This window comes from Narcine bancroftii, chromosome 4 (genome assembly GCF_036971445.1).
Source record: "Narcine bancroftii isolate sNarBan1 chromosome 4, sNarBan1.hap1, whole genome shotgun sequence".
Classification (NCBI taxonomy): Eukaryota; Metazoa; Chordata; class Chondrichthyes; order Torpediniformes; family Narcinidae; genus Narcine; species Narcine bancroftii.
In genome coordinates, this window is record NC_091472.1 from 224549867 (window position 1) to 224575486 (window position 25620).

Sequence of the window (25620 nt, forward strand, 5' to 3'; positions counted from 1 at the left end):
GTCAATCCCCTGTGTGAGATGATGTCATCTGATGCTGGCGTGAAGCTGACTTTGCTTTCACATTGGGCACTTTAAAGGCAAATTGGCGGTTAATTCCTGGGATCACTTGCAAGTATGAAATGGGCTTTTGGTTCATTGATCATTCAAAAATCTGATGGCATTAGGGAAGAAGCTGTCCCTGTGCCACTGAGTGCTCGTCTTTAGGCTCCTATACCTCCTTCCCGATGGTGGCAGAGTGAAGAGGGCATGCCTGGGTGATAGGGGTCTTTGACCATAGAGGCTGCATTTTTTAGATTCTCTCATGTAGATGTCTTTGATGGAGTGAGGTCTGGTGCCTGTGATGTCGCAGGCTGAGTTAACAACCCTCTGGAGTTTTTTCTTGTTCTGAATTTTGGGTCCTACATACCAGGCAGTGACGCAACCAGTCAGAATGCTTTCTATTCTTTTGAGAGTCTTAGGTGACATACCAAATCTCCTCAAGCACCTCACAAAGTGTAGCTGCTGGCGAGCCTTCTTCGTGATTGCATCAACAAAGAGCTGGATTGTACACCTCTGGTTTTCTCTTCCTGAAATCCACAAGCATCTCCTTGGTTTTGGTGACATTGAGTGCGAAATTGTTGTTTTTATACCATTCAGCGAAGTTTTCAATCTCCCTCCTGAATAATGACTCATCGCCCCCTTTTATATAACCCACTACCATAGTACTGTCAGCATATTTGTAGATGGTGTTATTGTCATACCGAGCCACACAGTCATAGATGTAAAGTGAGTAGGGCAGGGGGCTAAGAACATAGCCCTGTGGTGCTCGGGTACTGATGGAGATTGTGGAGATGTTCTAACCAATCCTCACTAATTGTGGTTAGAAGGTGAGGAAATCCAGGATCCGATTACACAGTGGGGTATTGAGGCCCTGATCTTGAGTTTGCTAATCAGTTTTGTGGGGTTGATGGTGTTGAATGCTGAACTGCAGTTGATAAAGAGCATCCTTGCTGTCCAAGTGTTCCAGGGATTTTTGCAGAGGCAGTGAGATGGCATCCACTCTTGACCTGTAGGTAAATTGTAACTGATCCATGTCACCACACAGACAGGCTGCTTCAACACCAACCTCTCAAAACATTTCATCACTGTGGATGTGAGAGCCACTGGTCAATAGTCATTTAGGCAGGTCTTAGGCACAGGTACGATTGAGGCCTGTTTTATACGGGTGGGTACTACACCCTTTTGGAGTGAGATGTAAAAGGTACAGGTTGGCAAGTTAGCACAGGTTTTCAGTACTTGGCCGGGTACTCAACCCAGACCAGATAGATTCACTCTCCTGAAGGCAGCCCATACATCATTTCCAGATACTGATACATTGGGGGGGAGGGGAGGGGGAGGTTCTTTCTTATTCTGGTGGTCACATCAGGCGCAGAAGGCATTGAATTCCTCAGGGAGTGAAGTTTTCCTGTCTCCTACTGGATTTGGTTTTGTAGCAGGTTATGTCATTTAGGCCCTACCACAGCTGAGGGTGTCTTTCGATGTTTCCATTCTTGCCTGGAATATCCACTTTGCCCAGGATATGGCTTCTCGTAGGAGGTACCTGCTCCTTGTGTAGTGTTCTGGATTTCTGGACTTAAATGCCTCTGATCTGGCTCTCAGCAGGTACCTGATTTCATTGTTCATCCAGGGCTTCTGGTTAGGGAAAAACTCTGAATAATTTTTAACTTTTGCTTCTGCTACCAAGCCAATTATGGATCCAACTTGCCCATTTCCTTTAGGACCCATGTTGGAGAGATAAGAACATGTCAAAATTACAGGTCCACTATAGAGTAAGATATCATTTGGGTGAAGTAGTGTGCTTATTCTGGGCTTTCAACACGTAGTGTCTGCTTAGTTGAAATACTAGATAGCCTTTGAACTCTGAAGCAAGAATCTGTGCTGAAGTCTGGAGAAACTTGACAGAACAGGGAGAAAAAGTGAGGTTTGTGCAGTAATTGTCTTTTTTTCTGTCTGTAGGAAGCTACACTGGCAGACATGAAGATCACCAACGGAGAAACGCTTGTTATCATGGAAGGGAGACTTCCACCGAAGGTAAACCTCTCGCCAAAGTTGAACCCATTTGGAAGGACACACCACAAGTTCTATTCTTTTAGCTTTTATAACAGAAAAAGAACTAGTAGGGTTATATGTGAACAAAAGGAAAAAATATACCATTAGCCTAATTATGTAATGGATTTTAATCAAATTATACAGTAAAATCCCCTTTATCCGGATTTCAACGCCCCTAGTGATTAGTTTGCCAATCACGTAACACGCAATCTCAAGCAACTGGCAAATTCCAGCATCTAACAATTCCCATAGGTGCTGGATACCGGGGGTTTTACTGTATTACTATTTTTGTCCTAATGTATTTCACCTTCTATGTAATTTTGTTTCAATTTCTAATTTTTTAAAAATATTTTGTTTTTTCAAAAATATACATAATCTTCAATATCACATTATATTAAACTTTTTCTTACAAACAACAACAAAACAGTCCCTCCACCTTTCTTTCCATACACCGTCAGAGCTTAAATATCATGTTTGGGTATGTATAATTGTAACATTTATAGTCCTTTTTTAAAAATTAATGTATTTGGGCCCCTATATGGTCCAGGAAAGGCTGCCAGACCTTTACAAAAGTGTCATATTTATTCATAAATTATGTGATTTTTTTTATTCCATAGGTATACAGCTGTTCATTTCCACAGTCCACTGTGCTATAAGTAGAGTGGAGTCGGACTGCCAAGTGATCACAATTTTTTTTTGCTACCACTCGTGCTATTTTTATAAATGAGATTTGATATTTATTCAATTTGTGGCTTATTTCCATAAAATTACCGAGCTCCAGGGTCGCCCGTGGAGGCCACTCTTGTTATCCTGGTTAATTTTTCTGCGATTTCTTGTCAAAATGGCCTCCCCCTCACACATGACCATGTGGTATGTAGAAAGGTTCCTGTCTCAGTCCCACAACTGAAACACATCTCTGATATTTCTGCTTTTGATCTATGTTACTTCTGTGGAGTAAGATATAACTGGTGTAAAAAAAATTATATTGAACCAATCCATAACTTGCATTTATAATTGATGTCATGCTATCCTTGCACCAATCTGACCAACTTCTTTCTCAAATCACCACACCAAGTCCGACTCCCATCTTTCCCTTGACCTCTGCACCCCTGGTTTTGCCCTTTTGCTCTGGAGAGCATAGTACATTTTTGTTATAAATTTGGGATATTCCCCATTCATTCCGTTTACTAATTTCAGGTGGGATCAATGCTGGTCCCCATCTTTCTCTTAAAAACGCTCTTAAGCTGGAGAAAACAAAAGAAGGTCCCATTGGACACTCTGTATTTGTGTTTTAGTTGTTCGAAGGACCTAAGTGTTCCTTCCGTAGAGCAGTCTTTAATATATCTTATGCCTTTGTCATACCATGAATTTAATATTCTATTGCCTAAGTTCATAGGCAATAACACATTTTTACACAGTGGTGATTTTATTAATATCCATACTTTTTTTCCTATATATTCATTAATTTCTTGCCATGTTCTGATCATATGTATTAGTATGGGATTATCTTTTTCTAAAGATTTGATACTCCATTTATAGATAAAATACTTTGCTTCCCCTCCCCCATAGAGTACATTCCCATCTGAATCCAAGAGGGAGGCTGTCTTCCACAAAGATGGCTGTGAAAAGTGTAGCCTGTGCAGCTAGGTAGTATTTTTTTTAAATCTGGAAGTCCTCCCAGCCAGTTTTTCCAGGGTGATTCTTGATACCTTATTATTCCATAGGAACTGTCTAATATGATTGTTTAATAATTTAAATAAAGTTTTAGTTAATGGAATAGGCAGTGATTGAAAAAGATATTACTATACTCTTGGCATTATTTTCATTTTGATGCAATTAACCCTTCCCACTAGAGTAATCGGTAAGTCTCTCCATTTCTGCAGGTCCTCTTCTATTTTTCCCAAAAGAGGAACTTAATTTAGTTTATACATATTTTGTAAATTGTCATCAATTGCTATTCCAAGATATTTTACTTCATCTATCATCCATTTAAATTTGCTTTCTTTTTAGTTTCTTCCATATTCAAAATGTGTCAATGACATTATCTTGCTTTTGTCCATATTTATTTTATAACCAGATATTTTCCATATTTTTCTTCTATTAATGCTGATGTATTTTTATTAATTAGAATTGCTACCCTTCTTGCCTTTGAACCAAAGGAAGATGATATTACTTGTCCTACCCATCTTCTTTTTAATTTATCATGTTCCAGTTTGGTAAGATGCATTTCCTGCAGAAAAATTATATCCTCTTTTAATTTCTTTAGGTATGCCAAGCCCCTTTTCATTTTCACCTCCCTGTTTAACCCATTAATATTAAGACTAATAAACTTTAGTGTTTTATCCATACCATTTTTCAAACAAATATTGTATAACAGTAAAAATCTTTCCAATTTAAAAACTAATACTGTAACATTTCCCTTTTAAGAAGCATACATATTTCCCCTTTAAGAAACAGACAGACATCCATAGCTCTGATGGTGATGTAAACTATAAACCTGAAAGCCCGCGGAATCATCATCTGAAGAAAAATCCCTCCCTTTTAGTGCCATATTTTAAAACCAGTCATTTTCTGGTGCCATTTTCCCATTTAAATCGGAGTCCCCACCCTTCCACTTTCCTTACCACCTTCCTTTCTTCCTAGAGCCCTCCCTGTATATTATAATGATCTTCCTTGAGCAGCAAAAACAAGATGGCTCAGTACTACAAAATAGTTAGTCTTTTCTATTTTCTTATCTGGTATCTCAATTCTCTTCACAACTTTTATAAAAAAACTCTTCCACTTCTTATTTGTTCTTGAAAATTCATCATTTACCTTCTGGGACATCAACCCTCAGTGTCACTGGGTAAATCATTGAATATTTTAAGTTTTTGGATCGCAGTTGTCTCTTTATCTTATCAAATTCTTTTCTTTGTTTAACCAAGGCAGGGCTATGGTCCTGAAAAAATATAACTTTTTCGTTGTCCACCACTAATGGGCCATTGTTATTTTTTGAACATTCGTAGGCTGCTCCCAAGATCACATCCCGCTCCTGGTAACTTAAAAGTCTTACCACGACTGGTTGTGGTCGCTGTTCGCCGGTTCTTCTGGGTCCAAGGGTCCAGTGAGCCCTTTCAATTTGCAGCTTTGCACTTAACTTTTTTTGTCCCAACATTTGTGGGATCCATATTTCAAAAAAGGTCTTCCTCTGCGATTCCTTCTCTCAGTCCAAAAATTCTTACATTATTGCATTGCTGAAATTTTCTATATGGTCAATCTTGTCCATCATTCTTTTTCTGTTGGTGTCCCATGATTTTGCATTTTCTTCCAGAATTTTTTGTCTTGTTCAGTTCAGCCTCTACTTGTTCCGTTAAATCGTCTACGATTTCTTTAATTTCCGATATAGTTTCCTATATGTTTCTTATTGCTGATTCAACGCTCATAAAATAAGTGCACAAAGTTTCCATCTTATTCAGGATGTTGGCTATATCTTGGGCCAACCACCACCCCCCCCCCCCCCCCCCCAAGCTCTGCTGGGCTCAGCCAGTCCCAATTCCCCTCCTGTGCTGCTCCTCATCGGGCTTTCAAACGATGTTCCTGGCTGAGCTCTTGCTGCTTCAGTTTTTGTTTTTGGTTGCCTTGATCGTTTAGCACTAGTTTTATCCATTTTTGATTATGAAATTTTGATTTTTAAGCTTTCAAACCATCTTTTTAATACTTTTCATGGAGAGCTCTTTCAAAACAAGTTTTCTCAGTTCCTCTGCACCTTCAATTTCTAATCTTTTCATTAAAGTGGTAGCAAATCTCACTAATGCAGAAGAGGAAATCTAACTTTACAGATCTTCTCAGTTGTTGCTGAGCATCAAATCACACCAAACCTGAGGATACAGCTTGTCATCCAGCAAATAGATCTCTGAAATAACAGTTCAGATAGTCACGTTCTCCTGTAAGCTCTGAAAAATATAGCAATATCATTTTGTTATTCAATTTCCTTTCACTACTTCTTCAGACAGTCCATTAAACATTGTAATAATTTATTGTGATAAAAGTATCTTGCCTCCTTCCTAAATCTCTCTTGTTTGTGGAAAGAACATCAGGGTTTTTACAATAAGTATTTAGATGAGCAATTGAAATGCCATGCCATGAGATCACCATTGATATGTATTTAATGGCGGGCTGTATGACAAAGTATTTAGAGGTGGTTTGGGAGGAATTGTTAGAGCAGCTTGCACACACACACATTTTAAAACACAGAATATTTGCAGGACTTTTGCAGAATGCTTTTGCAGGAGGCAACAAAGTATCGACAGCAGCTTGCCTGGGAGAGCATGTGATCTTTGCAGGCAGAGGAGAAGAGTTTTGCTCTCAGAGGGAGGGTGTGAAACAGAGAGGAGAAACACAGAAATTAGTTCCAGAAGGACAAGGTGGCAAACTTTGGAAGGCTGCCTGGTCAAAGGAAAAGACTGGCAGTGTGAAAGGTGTCCTGAATGAAAGAGGATCGTCTGGAGAACCCTGAAGGGGGAAAGTTTCGTCAGCAAGACTGACTGAGAAGGAATCAGTTGCGGATGTCCTGGAAAAGGAATCTCTCTCTGAAAACCAGCAAGAACCCTCCTGAGTGGTAACCATTTGCCTGTTAAGCACCAAAGACTGGTGAACTTTGTTAATGCTAACTTCTGTGCACAGTACAAGAATTGCCTGCAACCAGTGAGATTGGACTGTGATCCAAAGAACATTTCTAATCTTAAATATACATTACGCACACCTGCGCTTAGTATTAGAGGGGGGATTAAGTAAAGTTAAAGTTCAATTCTGTTTTCTTGTTCAACTATAATTAAAAAAATACTTTTGTTTAAGTAACCCTGTGTTGTGGTGCATATCTATTGCTGCTGGATTTTGGGGTCCTCTGGACTCCGTAACAATGCCTTTATAATTTTGAACTGTTAAATCTATCTCTATTTGGCCTTTATTTCATCAACAATTACAACACTATATCTTGTATGTGCATCACATTCAAAATAGATCAATACCGTCAGTGAAACTATTGTTTTTGTTTGTCAAGAAGGATTCTTTTTTTTCATGGTATGATCTATTTCATCCAAGATAAATAAAAGTGATTTTTCTATGCCTTTTTCACTTTTTTTTGCTAACTCTCTCACAGGGGTTCCTGATGTTGCCAGTTTGGTTCTACCAGCCTGCACTGAACAAAGGGTCATTTGAACAGATGCAGAAGGGCATCGAAGATGGACTTTGTTCTTTAAGTCTCTTGTCCACTATGCAAGGTGGGTTAATTAAGCTGAGGAGACTCAGTTTTGTGATGAATGTGGGTTAAGATGTCCTGTGATGTGACTGGAATTTTGGGACTCCTTCAGAATAATTATAGATATGCAAATATATCTTTCCCTTGAACTTAAGAGAAAATCATGCTCTTTCCTTCTCTCATAACTTCCACATTACTGGAGATACTCATTTTGAAAATTATATTTGTTGATGTTAATACCCTTTAGTGTTCAGTTAATGAAAAGCTGAACTGAAGGAGACTTAGGGTTAAAATTGCTCTAATTGATTATTTGAGAAACTTGCTGAATTATTTTGAGGGTGAAATGACATGCTTCTGTTTCTTCCTATCTGATGCAAGTTAAAACTGTTTCTTTTACTGTTACATTTATTTTGTTTCTACTTTTTCCAAGTTTTTATGTATCTGCTTTGTCTAGGCAGAGATACGGAAAGAATGAATGTGGTGACTAAATTTTCTGCAATAAAAGATCTGTATTCAAGCTGCTGGATTTTGGAACAGATTCAAAGTGCTATTAGTAAAGTTCCTGATCTTTTTTTGTGATGAAGGGAGCTAAACTTGGAAAGTTCATTTCTCTTGAATCCTAGCATTCAGTGGTGGAAATGTGTCTCTTCACCTTCATAATGGGATGTAACAGGGTACCTGTTTCTAACAGCAATCTTGTCAACAGGCTTGTGAGTCTTATCAGTTACTTTAATATGGCATTTATTTTATATCTAATCCTGTCATAGCCTAGTGGTTTTATTTTTAAAAAAAGATACAAAACAATTCAAAAGATATCTAGCCTTATATTTTTCATGCTGTGGCGGCACACATCCTCATGGCGAACTGGCCCCGCTTGTATTGCCACGTGGCAGGGCACCCATGGGGAAATGGCATCGTCAGAGGTTTATCTCTGGCTCCAGCATCCCTTCCAGTGCACAACCTGGGCAGCGATTATGATGTCACAATGCACCAGGTGACTGAGCTCATGCTGCCCTTAAAGGGGCGTGCTGAATTTGAATAAAACCAGTCGTTAACGAGCCTCAATGTGGTGGCTGTGTTTCTTCCAATGCTCACAACGCCACAGTGATGACCGCGGTGAGCCCAGATGTTTCTCTAGACTCAAAACACCATGGATTCAGCAGAGCCTCCTATCAAGCTTCCCCACTTTTGGACCCACCAACTGAGATCATGGTTTGGGCAGGCGGAAGCACAATTTCAACTCTGCAACATCTCCTCAGATGCCACGATGTTCTATCATGTCATGAGCGCTCTGGACCAAGATACGGCAGTGAAGGTGGATGACATCATCCACCACCCCCCGGCTACGGGCAAGTACACCGACCTGCTGCTTGGAACTTTCGGGCTAACTCACCAGCAACGGGCTTCCAGGCTCCTTCACGTAGATGGGCTTGGGGACCGTAGTCCATTGGCGCTAATGGACAAAATGCCTTGTTTTCTCTTCTGCCAGATATTCTTGGAACAGATGCCGGAGGACATCCAGCTGCTCGTCACAGATGAAGACTTTTCGAACCTGAGGAGAGCAGCAGTCGGTGTGGATGCCTTCTCGCACATGAAGAGGGAGAACGAGGCAGCCCTCAACCAGATGGTACGACCAGGAGCCAACTGACCGCAAGCTGCTCCCAAGACAATGCCAGAGAAGGGCCAGTTGACCTGATGTTTCTACCACTAGCGCTGGGGAGCACAAGCCCGTAAGTGCCGCCAGCCCTGCGGGTTTTAGGGAAACAACCAGGTCACAAACAGCCTCCTTCATGTGACGGACAGATCCATTGGCCACTGATTTCTGGTGGACACAGGGGCTGAGTTCAGCGTCCCTCCCCCCCCACAGCATTAGAGATTCGCACCCACTTTTGAGGCCCAACCCTGCGGGCAGCCAACGGCTCCACCATCAGGATCTACGGCACTTGCAGGGCACAGATCCAGATTGGGAAGGAGAAATTTCACTGGAGGTTCGTCCTAGCCTCCGTGGGCACCGCGCTGTTAGGGGCCAACTACCTCAGAGCTCATGGCCTATTGGTTGACATGAAGGGCAAAAGGCTCGTCAACGCCTGAATGTTCCACTCCACCCGACTGAACACAGCAGAAGCCCGCAGGCCTGAAATCGCCGGCATAGCCGCCGCCAGGGATGAGTTCAACGAGATCCTCCATGAATTCCCCGCCATCTTAGAGCCATGGTTCAATGCTGCCCTGCCCCAGCATGGGGTCTACCACCACATCGCCACACATCGCCCCCGCTGCACATTAGACCCAGACGGCTGCCGCCCGAGAAGCTCCAGCAGGCAAAGCAGGAGTTCTCCAGGCACTTGGAACTGGGAATCATCCGGTGCTTGGACAGCACCTGGGCATCGCCGTTCCTTATGGTCCTGAAATCGTCTGGGGGCTGGAGACAGTGCGGGGACTGTCGTCGGTTGAATGACGCAATCACCCCCAACAGGTACCTGGTGTTCCACATACAGGACTTCACCGCCAACCTCCACGGCGCAAGGGTCTTCTCCAAAGTGGACGTTGTGCAGGAGATACCATCAGATCCCGGTGCATCCAGACAACATGGGTAAGAAGGCCGTTATCACCCCTTTCGGCCTCTTCGAGTTCCTGCACATGCCCTTCAGTATAAAGAATGTGGTCCAAACGTTCCAGCGCCTCATGGACGTGGTTGAAAAAGACCTGGACTTTATGTTCATTTACCTGGATGATATTCTCTTTGCCAGTTGCCACCACAATGAACACAAAGCCCACCTTCGTATACTCTTTGCCTGGCTGGCGGACTTCGGCCTCACGGTCAACACGGCCAAATGCCGGTTCGGCAAGAAGTCCCTCCAATTCCTGGGGCACACCATTTCGGCGGCTGGGGCCGTGCCGGCACCAGAGAAGGTAGCGGCTGTTCAACGATTTCCCAAACCCTCCACCCTGAAAGGCCTCCAAGTTCATGGGGATGTTGAACTTTTACCATCGTTTCATCCCCGGAGCCATGTGCACCATGGACCCATTGCTTGCACTCATGGCCACCAAAGAAAAGACTTTATCGTGGTCAGAGGAGGCAGACAGGGCTTTCATCTTGACAAAGGAGACCTCTAGCCAGCGCCACGTTGCTGGTGCACCCACGGCTAGAGGCACGCACGGCGCTCTCAATGGGCGCCTCAGCTACGGCAGTGGTGGGGGGGGGTTGTTCTGGAACAGTGGGGCTCGATGGACAATGGCGCCCACTGGCCTTTTTCAGCAAGCAACTGCACCCGCTGGAGCTCAAATACAGTGACTTCGACCGGGAGCTCCTGGCGCTGTATTTGGCCATCCACCATTTCCGCTACTTCCTCGAGGGCAGGCTATTCACAGCCTTCATGGATCACAAGCCCCTCACTCAAGCACTGGCGATGGCCAAGGATCCGTGGTCCGCCAGACAGCAGCGCCACCTCTCATACGTGTCTGAGTTCACAACAACTTCCGACACAGGGCCGGCAAGGACAATGTAGTGGCGGATGCGCTCTCCCATCCAGCCATCAACGTCTCGCGTCCGGCCTGGATTACAAGCAACTGGCTCAGGCACAGAAGAATGATGCGGAGACGCAGGCCTTGCAGGCCGCCATCTCGGGCCTCAAACTCAAGGATGTCCGGGTGCCCAGCAGCCCAGACACATTGCTCTGCGACGTCTCAACAGGCACTCCATGCCTGGTGGTCCCGCCGCACTGGAGGGTGAAGGTCTTCAGTCTGATCCACGACCTCACTCACCCAGTGGTAAAGACAACCGTGCGGATGGTCACGGTGCGGTTTGTGTAGCACGGGGTGAAGAAGGAGGTGGCAGAACTGGCCAGGAACTGTACCAGGTGCCAGACCTCCAAGGTCCAGCGACACATGTGATCCCCCATCCAGAACTTTGACCTGGTGGATCGCAGATTCCAACACATCCACATTGATGTTTTCAGGCCCCTGCAGTGTCCACGGAAGCTTGTTACCTCCTCACGGTGGTGGATCGGGCCACAAGGTGGCTGGAGGCCGTCCCGATTAAGGAGGCCTCCGCGGAGATATGTGCCAGGACTCTGGTCAGCCAATGGACCACCCGTTTTGGAGTCCTGGTGCACATCACTAGTGACAGAGGGGCGCAGTTCACGTCTGCCCTGTGGACTCAGATGATGAAGATCCTGGGGGGTCAAGCTCCACCACACCACTGCATACCACCCGCAGTCCAACGGGTTGGTGGAGAGTTTCCACAGGCACCTGAAGGCTTCGCTTATGGACCAGACTGGGCAGACGAACTACCCTGGGTCCTCCTCGGGATTAGGACGGCACCCAAGGAGGAACTGCAGGCTTCAGCAGCGGAGATGGTCTATGGCGCACCGCTTTCCCTGCTGGGTGAGATTTTCAGTCCAGACCCTGATACCACGGCCACTGACAAAAACTTGCTGGTGGACCTACGCAGGCGACTGGCCTCCCTGGCTCCCCCACCCCCGGCACGCCACGGCACCTGGCCATTTCATCTCCCCAAAGAGTTTGACTCGGCCCAGTTCGTTTTCATGCAGAGGGACCACAAGGTGCACAGCTACAGTGACTGTACGAGGAGCCATACAAAGTCTTGCACCGGTCCGGCGGAACTTTCAACCTGGATGTTGGGGGGAGAGAGGAACTTTTTACAGTGGACCGCCTGAAGGCGAGTCATCTGGACTTATCACAGGCAGTACAGATGGCCGTGCCCAAGCGCCGGGGCCGGCCACCAAAGCTACAGAACTCGTAGCCGGTTCTGGGGTAGGTTGTGTAACAGAGCATATCCTCATGGCAAACCGACCCCGCTTGTATTGCCACGGGGCGGGGCAGCCATGGGGAAATGGCATCATCAGAGGTTTCTCTCTGACTCCAGCATCCCTTCCAGCACACGCCCTGGGCAGTTATTATGATGTCAATGCACCAGGTGACTGAGCTCATGCTGCCCTTAAAGGGGCGTGCTGAATCTGAATCAAAACAGTTGTTGCTGTGTTTCTTCCACTGCTCACACTGCCACAACATGCTTAAAAAGGCCTGGCTCAGAGGAGGAAACTCAGATGGGAATTGCTGTATAACCAAATAGCTTTTTGATGAATGCATAGTTCTACAAATCATCGTCCTGCTTGCTGTGGATGACATAATTGTTTACATATGATTTAGTAACAAGTTTCAGCCACAGGTTTCTTGAGTCATCTCTGCCATTTAATAAGATAACAGCTGACCAGTTGTAAACTCAACCCCACATTCTCATCTGGTAACCTTTCACTTCCATATCTCGAGTCCATGTACTTTTGCCTCAAACATATAAGATTGAAAGAGTACAGAGAAGATTTTCTAGGAGGCTGCCGAGACTTCAGGTACCGACAAATCAAACCCTAATATCATATATGGATGTGATGCTTCACTACATGATGGGCTGAACACCTTTAATGCTCACTTTGAAAAGGAGAACTTAACATTTCCAATGTGAATCCCTGCAGAAGGTTGCGACCCTGTGATATCTGTCTCTGAGGCCATCGTCAGTATATCCTTCAAGAGGGTGAACACTCACAAGGGGTTAGCCCCTGATCGTGTTTCAAAAATATGTGCCAACAAACTAGCTGAAGTGTTGACAGGCATAGAACCATAGAACATTACAGCATAGAAAGTGGGCCCTTCAAGTCTGTACCAAACTATTATTCTGCCTAGACCTGCAGCCAGTCCATCGCCCTCCATACCCCTTCCATCCATATACCTGTCCAAATTTTTCTTAAATGTGAAAATTGAACCTGCATTCACTACTTCAGCTGGCAGTTCATTCCCCCTCCCAATGCTCCTCTAAACTTTTCTCCTTACACCCTTAATCTATGTCCTCACCTAACCTCAGTGGAAAAAGTTTACTTGCATTTACTCTATCTATACCCCTCATAATTTTGTATACCTCTATCAAATCTCTCTTCATTCTTCTATACTCCAGGGAATAAAGTCTTAACCTGTTTAACCTTTCCCTGTAACTCAGTTCCTAAAGACTCGGCACCATCCTAGAAAATTTTCTCTGCACTCTTTCAATCTTTTATCTTTCCTGTAGTTAGGTGACCAAAACTGCATGCAATACTCCAAATTTAGCCTCACAATGTTTTATATGACTTTACCATAATATTCCCAACTCCTATATTCAATACTTCGATTTATTTATAAAAGCCAATATGCCAAAAGCTCTCTTTACAGCCCTATCCACCTGTGATACCACTTTCAGGGAATTATGTGTGTGTTCCCAGATCCCTCTGTTCAAACACACTCTTCAGTGTGTGCCGTGTATGTCCTACCTTGGTTTATATTTCCAAAATGAAATACCTCACACTTGTCTACATTAAATTCCTTCTGCCATTTTCATCCCGTTTTTCCAATCTTCAATCTCTCATTGCTGCAGTCGGAGGCTCCCATCTACTTCAAAAGGGTATCAATCATCCCAGTGCCTAACAAGAACAGAGTGAGCTGCCTCAGTAACAGTTGCCTAGTAACATTCACATCTACTGTGATGCAATGTTTTGTGAGATTGATCATGGCAAGACGTAACTCGTACCTAGGTAAAGACCTGGACCCTCTGCAATTTGCCTACCGCCATAATCACTCTACAGTCAATGCAACATCACTGGCTGTCTACTCAGTCCTGGCTCACCTTGACAACAGCAACACGTACATCAGGCTGCTTTTCATTAATAACAGCTCAGCTTTCAAATGCTACCATCCTCTCAGTACTGGTCAGCAAGCTCTGCAACTTCGTCATCAGAAGACTACAGTCAGTGTGAATCGATAACAACATCCTCTCCTCACGGACAATCAAAACAGGCACATCTCAAGGATGCATGTTTAGCCCACTGCTCTACTCTCTGTCCACCCATGACAGTGTGGCTAGGCACAATTCATATACCTTCATCAAATTCGCTGATAACATCACATTCATCAGCAGAATCACATGCTCAACGTTAGCAAAACTGATTGTGGACTTCAGGAAGGGGAAACCAGGAGAAAAGAAGCCAGTCTTCATCGAGGGGTCAGCATTGGAAAGGATAAAGAACTTCAACATTTCTGAAGAAATGTTGAGGGCCTGGGGCCTTCGTATAGATGCAATCATGAAGAAGGCTTACTAGCAACAATACTTAGGAGTTTGAGGAGATTTGGTATGTCACCAAAGACTTGCAAATTTCTACAGGTGTACCATGGAGAGTATGGTATGGAGGTGTCACTGTCTGGTTCCAATGCACAGAACAGGAAGAGGCTACAGAGAATTGTGAACTCTCCCAGTGCATCATGGGCATGGGACTTCACTTTGTTAAGGAGATCTATCTCAAGAAAGCAGCCTCTACCCTCAAGGACTCTCACCAACCAGGCCATGCCTTCTTCTGTCTGCTTCCATTAGGAAAGAGGTACATGAGCCTGAAATTGAACACCAAACGGTACAAAAATAGTTTCTTCCACTCTGCCATCAGATTTCTGAATAGAAAATGAATACAGACACTACCTCACTTTTTCTCTTCTTTTGGACTAATTTACTTATTTTTAAAATGTAATTTATAGCAATTTTTGCATCTGTAACGCTGTTGTAAAACAGCAAATTTTGTGACATGTCTAGGACAATAAATTCTGATTTTAAAGATATTGTTATGAGCCCAGAGGAACCCAAAACCCAGCAGCAATAGATATTCACCAAACAAATGGTTGCTTAAACAAAAGTTGCTTTTAATTATCTTTAAACATGAAAGCAGAATCACACTTTAACTTCTCACTATTAACTTAACTATCCTAACATAACCCCCTTCTAATTCTACGTGCATGTGTATGTAATGTATGTGCAAGTTTAGAAAAGTTCTTTGAATCACAGTCCAATCTCACTTCTCATTCTTCCTAGTTCACTAGTTGTAGGCAATTCTTATACTGTACACAGAATTTATCATTTATGGGGTTCACTAGGCTTTGGTGCTTGAAAGGTAAATGGTTACCACTGGGAAGGTTCTCGCTGATTTTCAGAAAGAGATTTGTTGTTCACTGGGCACAAACTGATTCTTTCTAATCGGCCACGTCAGTGTCTTGCCGCAGAAACATGTCCCATCAGGGTTTTCAAGATGATAACCTCCTTCTTTCAGGTCACCACAGAGTTACCTTATGTTTCTCTTATTTCAAGTGAAATATTAGACAGCCAGTCCTCTCCTCTCCTCAGGCTGAACTGAACACTCACAACCCATTTTCAAATGGGGTTTTTCCCCAAGCTTGCCAGCTTGTCCTGTTCCAGTCCCAGCTGCTGCTGCTGAACTAAATTCTCTCTCTCTCTCTCTCTCTCTCTCAGAGAAACAGCCTGTTTCTCCCTCTCTGCAACCTCCACTCAGACAGACTGCGGTTCCAAACCTAATCTTCCGAGTTCTTTCATCTGTTGCTTTTCAAAACAACAATCCATGAGTGACTCCCTTCGGCACTCGCCAAAGCTTTTGCAAAAGCCGGCCTGTCTAGATTGAGCATAGCACCAGTATTTTAAATGAGATCTGTTTTGAAATGTTTGTATGTGACCTACACTAAAAAAAACCTGCCACACTTTATCTCCCAAAATCATACCTATATACAATACAAAACACGACATATTCTGTCACAATATGCAAAGACTCCAATCCATGCTCCTGTGAGGAGGGAAGTTCCAAAGGTTCCTGATCTTCTTTAATTGTTAACTTCGTGCTTTTAAACAATGGCCGCTGGTTTGAGAGCTTTCCATAAAAGGAAACATCCCCTCCACACCCTCCCGATCAAACACCCCCTTTTCGTTTTTCTAAATTTCAGCAGGTATAAAACATTCCTGTCTAACATTTCATAAGACAACCATGTCCATTCCAACTACTAATCTTGTAAACCTCTTACTTGTTTCCAATGCATTAACATCATTCCTTAACAAAGCAACCAATACTGTGCTCCAGATATGTACTTGCCAATGCCTTATATAACTGAAGCAAATCCTCCCTATTATTGTATTCAGTTCCCCCAGCAATAAACCCATAATAATCCATTAGCTTTCCTCACTATTTGCTACTCTGGCTTTTCAACACTATGACCAGTTGAAGCACAAGTTGCCTTCATGGAAAACAATTATTGCATCATTCTAGATATTGTCATTACTGGGGGAATAAGAAGACTTGCAAACAAAAAATGCAGTGCATTAAACCAATTTTCCTTTACAGTTCACAATCTAGATTCATTCAGTAAATATATTTCTTGAGCACATTAATTGCAACACACCAGGAACAAATCTGTTGGGTGACGGTGCTCTACTGAAGTGAGGCAAGAGAAACTTGGGGATGATACCTTACCAGCTAGACAGCTGCAATACATCCAGAATAATGAGTTACAGATGCAATAGCACTCCTTCAACACTGCATGAGTTTTGTATTGTAAAAGCAGTTTATACTGCTCCATATCTTGTGGTCCTAAATTCAGCAGTCTTGCCCACTAATGGCTAACCTTGAAGAAGATTTGGTAGATCAAATATATATCATACTTAATAGGAATTTATTAAGTTGTTAATTTTTAAAATAATGTCAAAGTGTTCAATAATATATTTCTGCTACTTTTTCTTTGAATTGCTTGCCTTTGCTTTGAGTTTTATACATCTGGTCGATCCATTAAGTCACATTCTCCTTCCTTTGATATTTTCTACTTCAGCAGCATTTGGCACAAATGATATTTCTGTTAGTGCTTTATTTGTCAATCTTCTTTTGCAGATTGTTCAATGCAGCGGTATATGGATACTGTCTTGGAGTTCATAGGCAATATTGAAATATCTGGAAATGCAAGTCTTGATGACTTAAAAACTCAGGTAATTTGCCATAGTTGACATGGGTAATGTAGTACACATTCAAAATATCAGAAGTGCTGCATTTACTTTAATGTTTCCTAAAATACTGTTGGATTTGTTTGTTCCACAGAAAGGTTTGCTTTGTTGTTCAAGTCAAATCAAGTTTATTTTCATCTGGTTTTACAAGTACAACCAACGAAACAGTATTTTCCAGTCCTTGGTACAAAACATGCACTCATACAACCAGACATAACACACATACAGACACTCTTTTGATACTTTTCTGGAACATTTATGGATAAGGTTTGTCATCTTGCTGATCTACATAAATCAAGCAGGTGAAGACTGGTCAGCTGCAGGATCATGTGCCCCCCCTCCTCCCTCCACTCTTACTCGGTGGGGTCTTCTGTCACCCATCACACTATATAGTGTTGTTTTCAGAAAGGAACATGTAGCCGGGTTCATGGCATGCATTGTCCCAACATTTTCAACATCAATATTTTCACCTCATCATTTGCTGCAAAGTTTCAATTGGTCCAACTGCATGAGGTCCACGTTCTTATTGCTGATTTCTGGCAAGACCTTGCTCCATGATGTGTCATTATGATTGGTTTTATTGCCTGCCTACTCATAAACCTCAAACAGAATCTTTTCAAAAGATATCAAATAGTTTCCTTCACTAAATTTTCCAGTTTACTTACAAACTCGAAACCCAGTTCAAAAGGATTGCAGTGTTTAATCATATCAAAACTCTGGTGTTAATGTAACTTAAGTTTTTTTCTTTGCAAACACTGTGTGTGCCTCTTTTTCTTTTCTTCTTTGGCTTGGCTTCGCAGACGAAGATTTATGGAGGGGTAATGTCCACGTCAGCTGCAGGCTCGTTTGTGGCTGACAAGTCCGATGCAGGACAGGCAGACATGGTTGCAGCGGTTGCAAGGGAAAATTGGTTTGTTGGGGTTGGGTGTTGGGTTTTTCCTCCTTTGCCTTTTGACAGTGAGGTGGGCTCTGCGGTCTTCTTTAAAGGTGGTTGCTGCCCGCCGAACTGTGAGGCGCCAAGATGCACGGTTGGAGGCGATATCAGCCCACTGGCGGTGGTCAATGTGGCAGGCACCAAGAGATTTCTTTAAGCAGTCCTTGTACCTCTTCTTTGGTGTACCTCTGTCTCGGTGGCCAGTGGAGAGCTCGCCATATAACATGATCTTGGGAAGGCGATGGTCCTCCATTCTGGAGACGTGACCTACCCAGCGCAGTTTGATCTTCAGCAGCGTGGATTTGATGCTGTCGGCCTCTGCCATCTCGAGAACTTCGATGTTGGAGATGAAGTCGCTCCAATGAATGTTGAGGATGGAGTGGAGACAACGCTGGTGGAAGCGTTCTAGGAGCCGTAGGTGATGCCGGTAAAGGACCCATGATTCTACATATAGGTATCTTAGCCACGGAGTAATTGCAAATTGATAGTAATTTCTTTTATTTATTTTCCTGTGTGGGTTTGACAAGCATTATGTTCTGTTCAGTTGTAATTATTTTTTAAATTACTTCTTGGATTATTGGGTTAAGGGATTGCTGTTGATACCAGTATTCAATGCCAATCCCAAATTGCCTTTGAGAAGGAATTGTTGGACAATTTTCCTGAACTGTTGCCATCCATCCATCAACTTCCCTCCTCACAGGAGCATGGATTGGAGTCTTTGCATCCATTGTGCTTCCACATTGCCAGTAGGGAGAAGTTCCAGGAATGGCACTGCAATGATGAAGGAGTAGGAGTAACATTTGAAGAAAGAGGTTGAAAAAGGAGAGACTCAGCAGATAGCAGTTGATTGGGGAATCGAGTTCAACAGTTAAAAACAAAAGGGTTAAAAAAAGAGAGACTTAGCAGATAACAGTTGATTGGGCAATTGAGTTCAATAATTGAAGACAAAGGAGGGAGCGGTTATTGTCGAAGTGGGTTGAGTCAGAATGGTAAGGCTTTGGAGAGGCGAGGAATAGTCAGAGTTGGTCAGAACGGGTCACCCTATTTGAAAAACAAAAAGGATTCAGAAGGTAGGCAGGTTTTTTAGATATCATATATTTTGTTCATCTAGTCATAGACAGTGGGAATGGCAGCCAAGGCAGGGGAATGCTCCTCTTGCAAAATTTCAAGGCCAACGCTACCATTAGACCAACTAGACATCTGCCTAGGGCACAGACCTCAGAGAGGTGCTGTTGAGAGACGTGGTCTGATTAACGCGCCATAAGCACGCAGGTTAGTCTGGTAAGGTGGCGGGGAGGAAGTGGTACGGCACACATCAGGTATTGCAACACCCCCAGTCAGCACCCCCCTCCCCAAAATGTTCAGCTCAGCCTAGCGCACCAGCCCTAGTCATCGGGAAAGCCAGCAGTATCCCTGATGACTTCATCTGGGAGGTGCATTCAGCTGAAGCTCCTGACAAGTCGAGTTAAGGAATTGGAGCCGGAGTTGGATGAACTCTGGATCATTTGGGAGGCAGAGGGGTTATAGACAGGAATTACAGGAACACTATCATACCTAGGAGGCAGGAGGAGTTTAGGTGGGTGACAGTCAGGAGGGGGAAAAGGAAGAGCAGGGCACTCCTGTGACCATTCCCCTCAGTAACATGTGCTATTTTGGATGCTGTTTGGTGGGGGGGGGGGATCAACCTACTGGGGACAAACAACGGAGATCAGGTCTCTGGCATGGAGTCTGGTCCTGTGGCTAAGAAAAGAAGGGAGAAGAGGTGAATTAGGAGGACAGAAAAGAGGTTCTGTGGAATAGATGGAGTATCCCAGATGGTATGTTGTCTCCTGGTGCCAGGGTCTGAGATATCTCAGATCGAGTTTATGCCATTCTCAGAAGGGAGGGTGAGCAGCCAGATGTTGTGGTCCAAGTAGAGGCCAATGTCGTGGGTAGGAAGGATAAGGATGTCCTGTAAGGAGAGTTCAGGAAGTTCGGTGCTAGGTTGAAGGACAGGACCTCCAGGGTAGTGGATCTCAGGATTGCTACACATGCCACGTGCTTGTGAGGTTAGAAATAGGAGAATAATGCAGCTTATCAAGTAACTGAAGACATGGTGTAGGAGGGAGGGCTTCAGGTTTCTGGATCATTGGGCACTCTTCCAGGGAAGGTGGGACCTGTTCCGACAGGATGGTTTGCATTTGAACTGAAGGGGACTAATAGACTTGCGGGAAGGTTTACCAGTGCTGCTCCGGTGGGTTTAAACTAGATATTCAGTGGGATGGGAACCAGAGTGGAGGAGGGAAAAGATTATGTTAAAATTAAATGCACCATTAGAAGTCAACAGGTTGAATGTGATGGAAATGTTCTCAGGTGCATCTATTTCAATGCAAGGAGTATTGTAGGAAAGGCAGATGAGCTCAGAGCATGGATTGGCACGTGGAATTATGACATTATGGGGATTAGTGAAACTTGGTTGCAGGAGGGGCAGGACTGGCAGCTCAATGTTCCGGGTTTCTGTTTTAGATGTGACAGAACGGGGACAATGAAAGGGGGAGGAGTGGCATTACTTTTCAAGGAAAATATCACAGCTGTGCTCAGACAGGACAGACCAGATGGTTCATCTACTAAAGCTATATGGGGTGGAGCTGAGAAATAGGAAAGGTATTACCACATTTGTGGGTTTGTATTATAGACCACCGAATAGTCAGCGAGAATTGGAGGAGCAAATCTATAGAGAGAGAGCAGGCAGCTGCAGGAAACATAAGGTTGTAATAGTAGAAGATTTTAACTTTCCACATATTGACTGAGACTCCTATACTGTAAAAAGGCTGGATGGCTTGGAGTTTGTCAAATGTGTTCAGAAAAGTTTTCTAAATCAATATATAGTGTTACCAGCTAGAGAGAGTGCAATACTGGATCTCCTATGAGGGAATGAGGCAGAACAGGTGACAGAAGAATATGTAGGGGAACATTTTGGGTCCAGAGATCATAATGCTATTACTTTCAAGTTAATTATGGAGAAGGACAGGTCTGGGCCTCGGGTTGAGATTCTAAATTGGAGAAAGGCTAATTTTGAGTAAATGAGAAAGGATCTAGGATCTGTGGATTGGGACAAATTGTTTTTGGTCAAGGATGTTTGAGGTAAGTGGAGGACCTTCAAAGATAAATTTTGAGAGAACAGAATTTGTATGTTCTTGGCTAATGATGTACTTGAGAGTTTAAAAAATGCAAGACAAACCTCAAGAAGGAGATCAGGAAGGCTAAAAGAAGATATGAGATTACTTTTGCAGACAGTGAGGGAAAGTCCTAAGGGTTTCTACAGGTATGTTAAGAGCAAAAGGATAGTAAGGGACAAAATTGGTCCCCTTGAAGATAAGAGTGGTTGGCTTTGTATGATGCCAAAAGAGATGGGAGAGGTCTTAAATGTTTTTTTTCATAATTATTCACTGGAAGTAAGGAAAACAAGCAATGAAGTCATGGAACCTATTAAAGAAGAGAAAATGCTTGCTGTCTTAAAGCAAATAAGGGTGGATAAATCCCCAGGGACTGACATGATTTTCCTTCAGACCTTGAGGGAGGCTAGTGTAGAAATTGAAGGGGTCTGGCAAAAATATTTAAAATGTCCTAAGCACGGGTGAGGTGTCAGAGGATTGGAAGGTAGCTCACGTTGTTCCGTTGTTTTAAAAAGGCTCCAAAAGTAACTCTGGAAATGATAAGCCTGACATCAGTAGCAGGTAAATAATTGGAAGTTGTTCCAAGAGATCGGGTATTCAAATATTTGGAGAGCCATGGACTGATTAAGGATAGTCATCATAGCTTTGTGCATGGTAGGTCATGTTTAACCAATCTTAGAGGCAATTACCTGGAAAGTTGATGAAGGAAAGGATGTGGATGTTGTCTACGTGGACTTTAGTAAGGCCCGCATGGGAGGTTAGTCAGGAAGGTTCAAACGCTAGGTATTCATGGTGAAGTACTGAACTGGATTTGACAATGGCTGGATGGGAGAACCAGAGAATATTAATGGAAGATTGCTTCTCAGACTGGAGGCCTATATCTTGTGGTGTACCTCAGGGATCAGTGTTGTTTGTAATCTATATCAATGATCTGTATGATCATATGGTAAATTGGATCAGTAAGTTTGCAGATAACACTAAGATTGGTGGTGTTGTGGCCAGCTAAGAAGGTTTTCAAAGCTTGCTGAGGGATCTGGATCAGCTGGAAAAATAGGATGAAAAATGGCAGATGGAATTTAAAGCAGACAAATGTGAAGTGTTGTATTTTAGAAGGACAAACCAAGAAAGGACATGGTAAATAACCATATAACCACTTACAACACAGAACAGGCCAGTTCGGCCCTACTAATCCATGCCGTAACAAATCCCCACCCTCCACTGACCAACTCCTGGTCCATACCCCTCCATGCCGTAACAAATCCCCACCCTCCACTGACCAACTCCTGGTCCATACCCCTCCAGTCCTCTCCTATCCATGTAACTATCTAGTCTTTCCTTAAATGTAACCAAAGATCCCGCCTCGACCATGTCTGTCGGAAGCTCATTCCACATCCCCACCACCCTTTGCGTAAAGAAATTTCCCCTCATGTTCCCCTTATAATTTTCCCCCTTCAATCTTAAACCATGCCCTCTAGTTTGAATCTCCCCCACTCTTAATTGAAAAAGCCTATCCACGTTTACTCTGTCTGTCCTTTTTAAAATCTTAAACACCTCTATCAAGTCCCCTATCAATCTTCTACGCTCCAGAGAAAAAAGCCCCAGTCTGCACAACCTTTCCCTGTAACTCAAACCTTGAAATCCTGTCAACATTCTCGTGAACCTTCTCTGCACTCTCTCTATTTTGTTTATATCTTTCCTATAATTTAGTGACCAAAACTGTACACAGTACTCCAAATTTGGCCTCACCAATGCCTTGTACAATTTCATCATAACCTCCCTACTCTTGAATTCAATACTCCGATTTATGAAGGCCAACATTCCAAATGCCTTCTTCACCACACCATCTACCTGAGTATCAGCCCTGAGGGTACTATTTACCAGAACTCCTAAATCCCTTTGTTGCTCTGCACATCTCAATAGCCTACCATTTAATGCATATGACCTATTTAGATTTGCCTTTCCAAAATGTAACACCTCACACTTATCTGTATTAAATTCCATTAGCCATTTCTCAGCCCACACCTCCACCCTTCCTAAATCACCTTTTAACCTACGGTAATCTTCCTCACTGTCCACAACACCACCAATCTTTGTATCATCCGCAAACTTGCTTATCCAATTCTCCACCCCTACTTCCAGATCGTTAATATATATAACAAACAATAGTGGACCCAGGACCGATCCCTGAGGAACTCCACTAGTCAATGATAGGACGTTGAGTGCAGTAGAACAGAGGGATCTGGGAATGTAAATACATAATTCCCTGAAAGTGGCATCACAGGTGGAAAGTGTTATAAAGAGAGCTTTTTACAAATTGGCCTTCATATAGGAGTTGGGATGTTATGCTAAAGTTGTATAAGATATTGGTGAGGCCAAATTTGGAGTATTGTGTGCAGTTGTTGGTCACCTAACTACAGGAAAGATATCAATAAGATAGAAAGAGTGCAGAGATTTTCTAGGGCACACATGTCAAACTTTGGCCCGCGGGCCAAATTTGGCCCGCGATATAATTATATTTGGCCCGCAAGATCATATTAAATATATAATAGAGTTGGCCTGCTGGCCGCCGTGCCAGAATAGCGCATGCACACTGAAAGTGAAAATGAAGACGCCGGAGGTGTGGAGGGATCTCAGAGTCCCGAATCCCGTGGATCGGAGCGCCGCACTCAGCCCGCCCGGCTCCTGGACACACAGACGCGGCTGGAGTTGGGGACCATCCTCGCTGGGTCTGCGCTTCAGCGGCGACGCCAGACCGAACGTCTCGTTGGCGATGCCTTCCCCCTCGCTCCGTGTGCGGCGGACCCTGCCTCCCGCTCCTTTTGTTGGAGACGAGCCCGGCGCCGTGTGATCGCAGTTTAATCCCTCTCCAACCATGGGAGCGGGTGGGAGCAACGCTCTCTTCTCAGCCAATTCCTCCACCGCCCCGGACGCCGGCGTTTCAACAGGGGGTTCGGGTGCCTTCGTCAGGTGTTCGACCTTTTGGTCCAAGACAAGGAGAGAGCGTACAAACTCCACACAGACAGCACCTGAACTTGGGTGAACGTGGAGCTGCGACCCCACATTCCACATCAGGACTGTGTGTAAGATTAGGAGTAGTAAGACGGAAGCTTATTTTGTTCCTGTGATTTAAGCCTTTCTTGGGGTGGAGGGGGGGGGGGGGTCCTTCTCTGACCACTTGCCTAACAATTAACCTAATCAGATGTGGAGTTACCACAATACAACAGTTCTCAACCTTTTTCTTTCCACTCGCGTCCCTGTGCCATTGGTGTCTGTGATTAGTAAGGGATTGCTTAAGGTGGTCTGTGGGTGGAAAGAAAAAGTTTGAAGACCACTGCTTTAATCATCCCTCATTGACTCATCATGTGCATGGTTTCAGACGCTAAAGGAAATGGGCCAATGACAATGAAAGAGTTTATCCAAAACTATTATTAAACATTTATTTTAATAAGAAAAAGTTTAACATTACATATGTTGAAAGAAGAGAAAACATGCAGATGTTGTTGAAAATTTTCAATAAATATTTAGTTCGGCCCTCGACTTAGTCCAAGTTTTTAATTTTGGCCCTCCGTGAATTTGAGTTTGACACCCCTGTTCTAGGGTATTGCCTGGACTTCAGGAACTGAGTTACAGGGAAAAGTTAAACAGGTGAGGACTTTATTCCCTGGAGCATAGAAGAATGAGGGGAGATTTAAAATGAAGAGGGACATAGAATAAATATAGATAGGTTTTTTTCCACTGAGGGTAGGTGAGATACAAACTAGAGGACATGGTTTAAGAGTGAAAGGGGAAAGGTTTAAGGGGAACATGAGTGGGAACTTCTTCACATAGAGAGTGGTAGGGGTGTGGAATGAGCTTCCATCTGAAGTGGTGAATGTGGGCTCAACTTTAACATTTAAGAGGAATTTAAGGGGTATGTCCATGTCTGCTGACAAGTCCAATGCGGGACAGGCAGGCACGGTTGCAGCGATTGCAAGGGAAAATTGGTTGGTTGGGGTTGGGTGTTGGGTTTTTCCTCCTTTGTCTTTTGTCAGTGAGCTACCTCTCAAATAAATGACTTCCTAAGATCAAGAAAGGCCAAGAGAGAAGGCTGTCACCAGTGATAGCATTTAATCCCAAACTAAAATTCATTTTGTCATCATGACAAAGTTAGAATCCTGGATGTTCTTGTTGTTTTGTCACCTAGATTGCAGTGGTTTTAAGCCCCAAACTCACCACCATCTTTCCTTTATAATTTAGGGCATGAAATAAAATTTGATCTTGCCATAAATGATTTTCTTTAAAAGGTTCCTTTTCAAAGATTCCTTTTATTGTCAAATAAAAATAGATTAAAAATGTAATATGTATGATA

At 43.5% G+C, this 25620-nt stretch overlaps 1 protein-coding gene and 1 long non-coding RNA gene across 6 annotated transcripts in view; one reads left to right on the forward strand and one right to left on the reverse strand.

Annotated features, from left to right (window-relative positions):
• LOC138761640 (uncharacterized) overlaps positions 1–8264 on the reverse strand; it is a 34844-nt gene extending 26580 nt beyond the window's left edge. For 3 of the 4 annotated variants that reach the window (XR_011356406.1, XR_011356405.1, XR_011356407.1), the window contains exons 1-3: positions 8146–8264; positions 5946–6020; positions 2860–3035 (exon numbers count right to left, since the gene is read on the reverse strand). This is a non-coding gene — a long non-coding RNA (uncharacterized lncRNA). The remainder of the gene's footprint in view (positions 1–2859; positions 3036–5945; positions 6021–8145) is intronic. The other variant, XR_011356408.1, reaches the window with a different exon arrangement.
• The window catches only part of usp40 (ubiquitin specific peptidase 40), a 217116-nt gene that overhangs the window by 170742 nt on the left and 20754 nt on the right, over positions 1–25620 (forward strand). For both annotated transcript variants that reach the window (XM_069934087.1, XM_069934088.1), the window contains 3 exons: positions 1996–2070; positions 7226–7346; positions 17074–17168. In XM_069934087.1, the coding sequence (XP_069790188.1) occupies positions 1996–2070; positions 7226–7346; positions 17074–17168 (291 nt within the window). The remainder of the gene's footprint in view (positions 1–1995; positions 2071–7225; positions 7347–17073; positions 17169–25620) is intronic.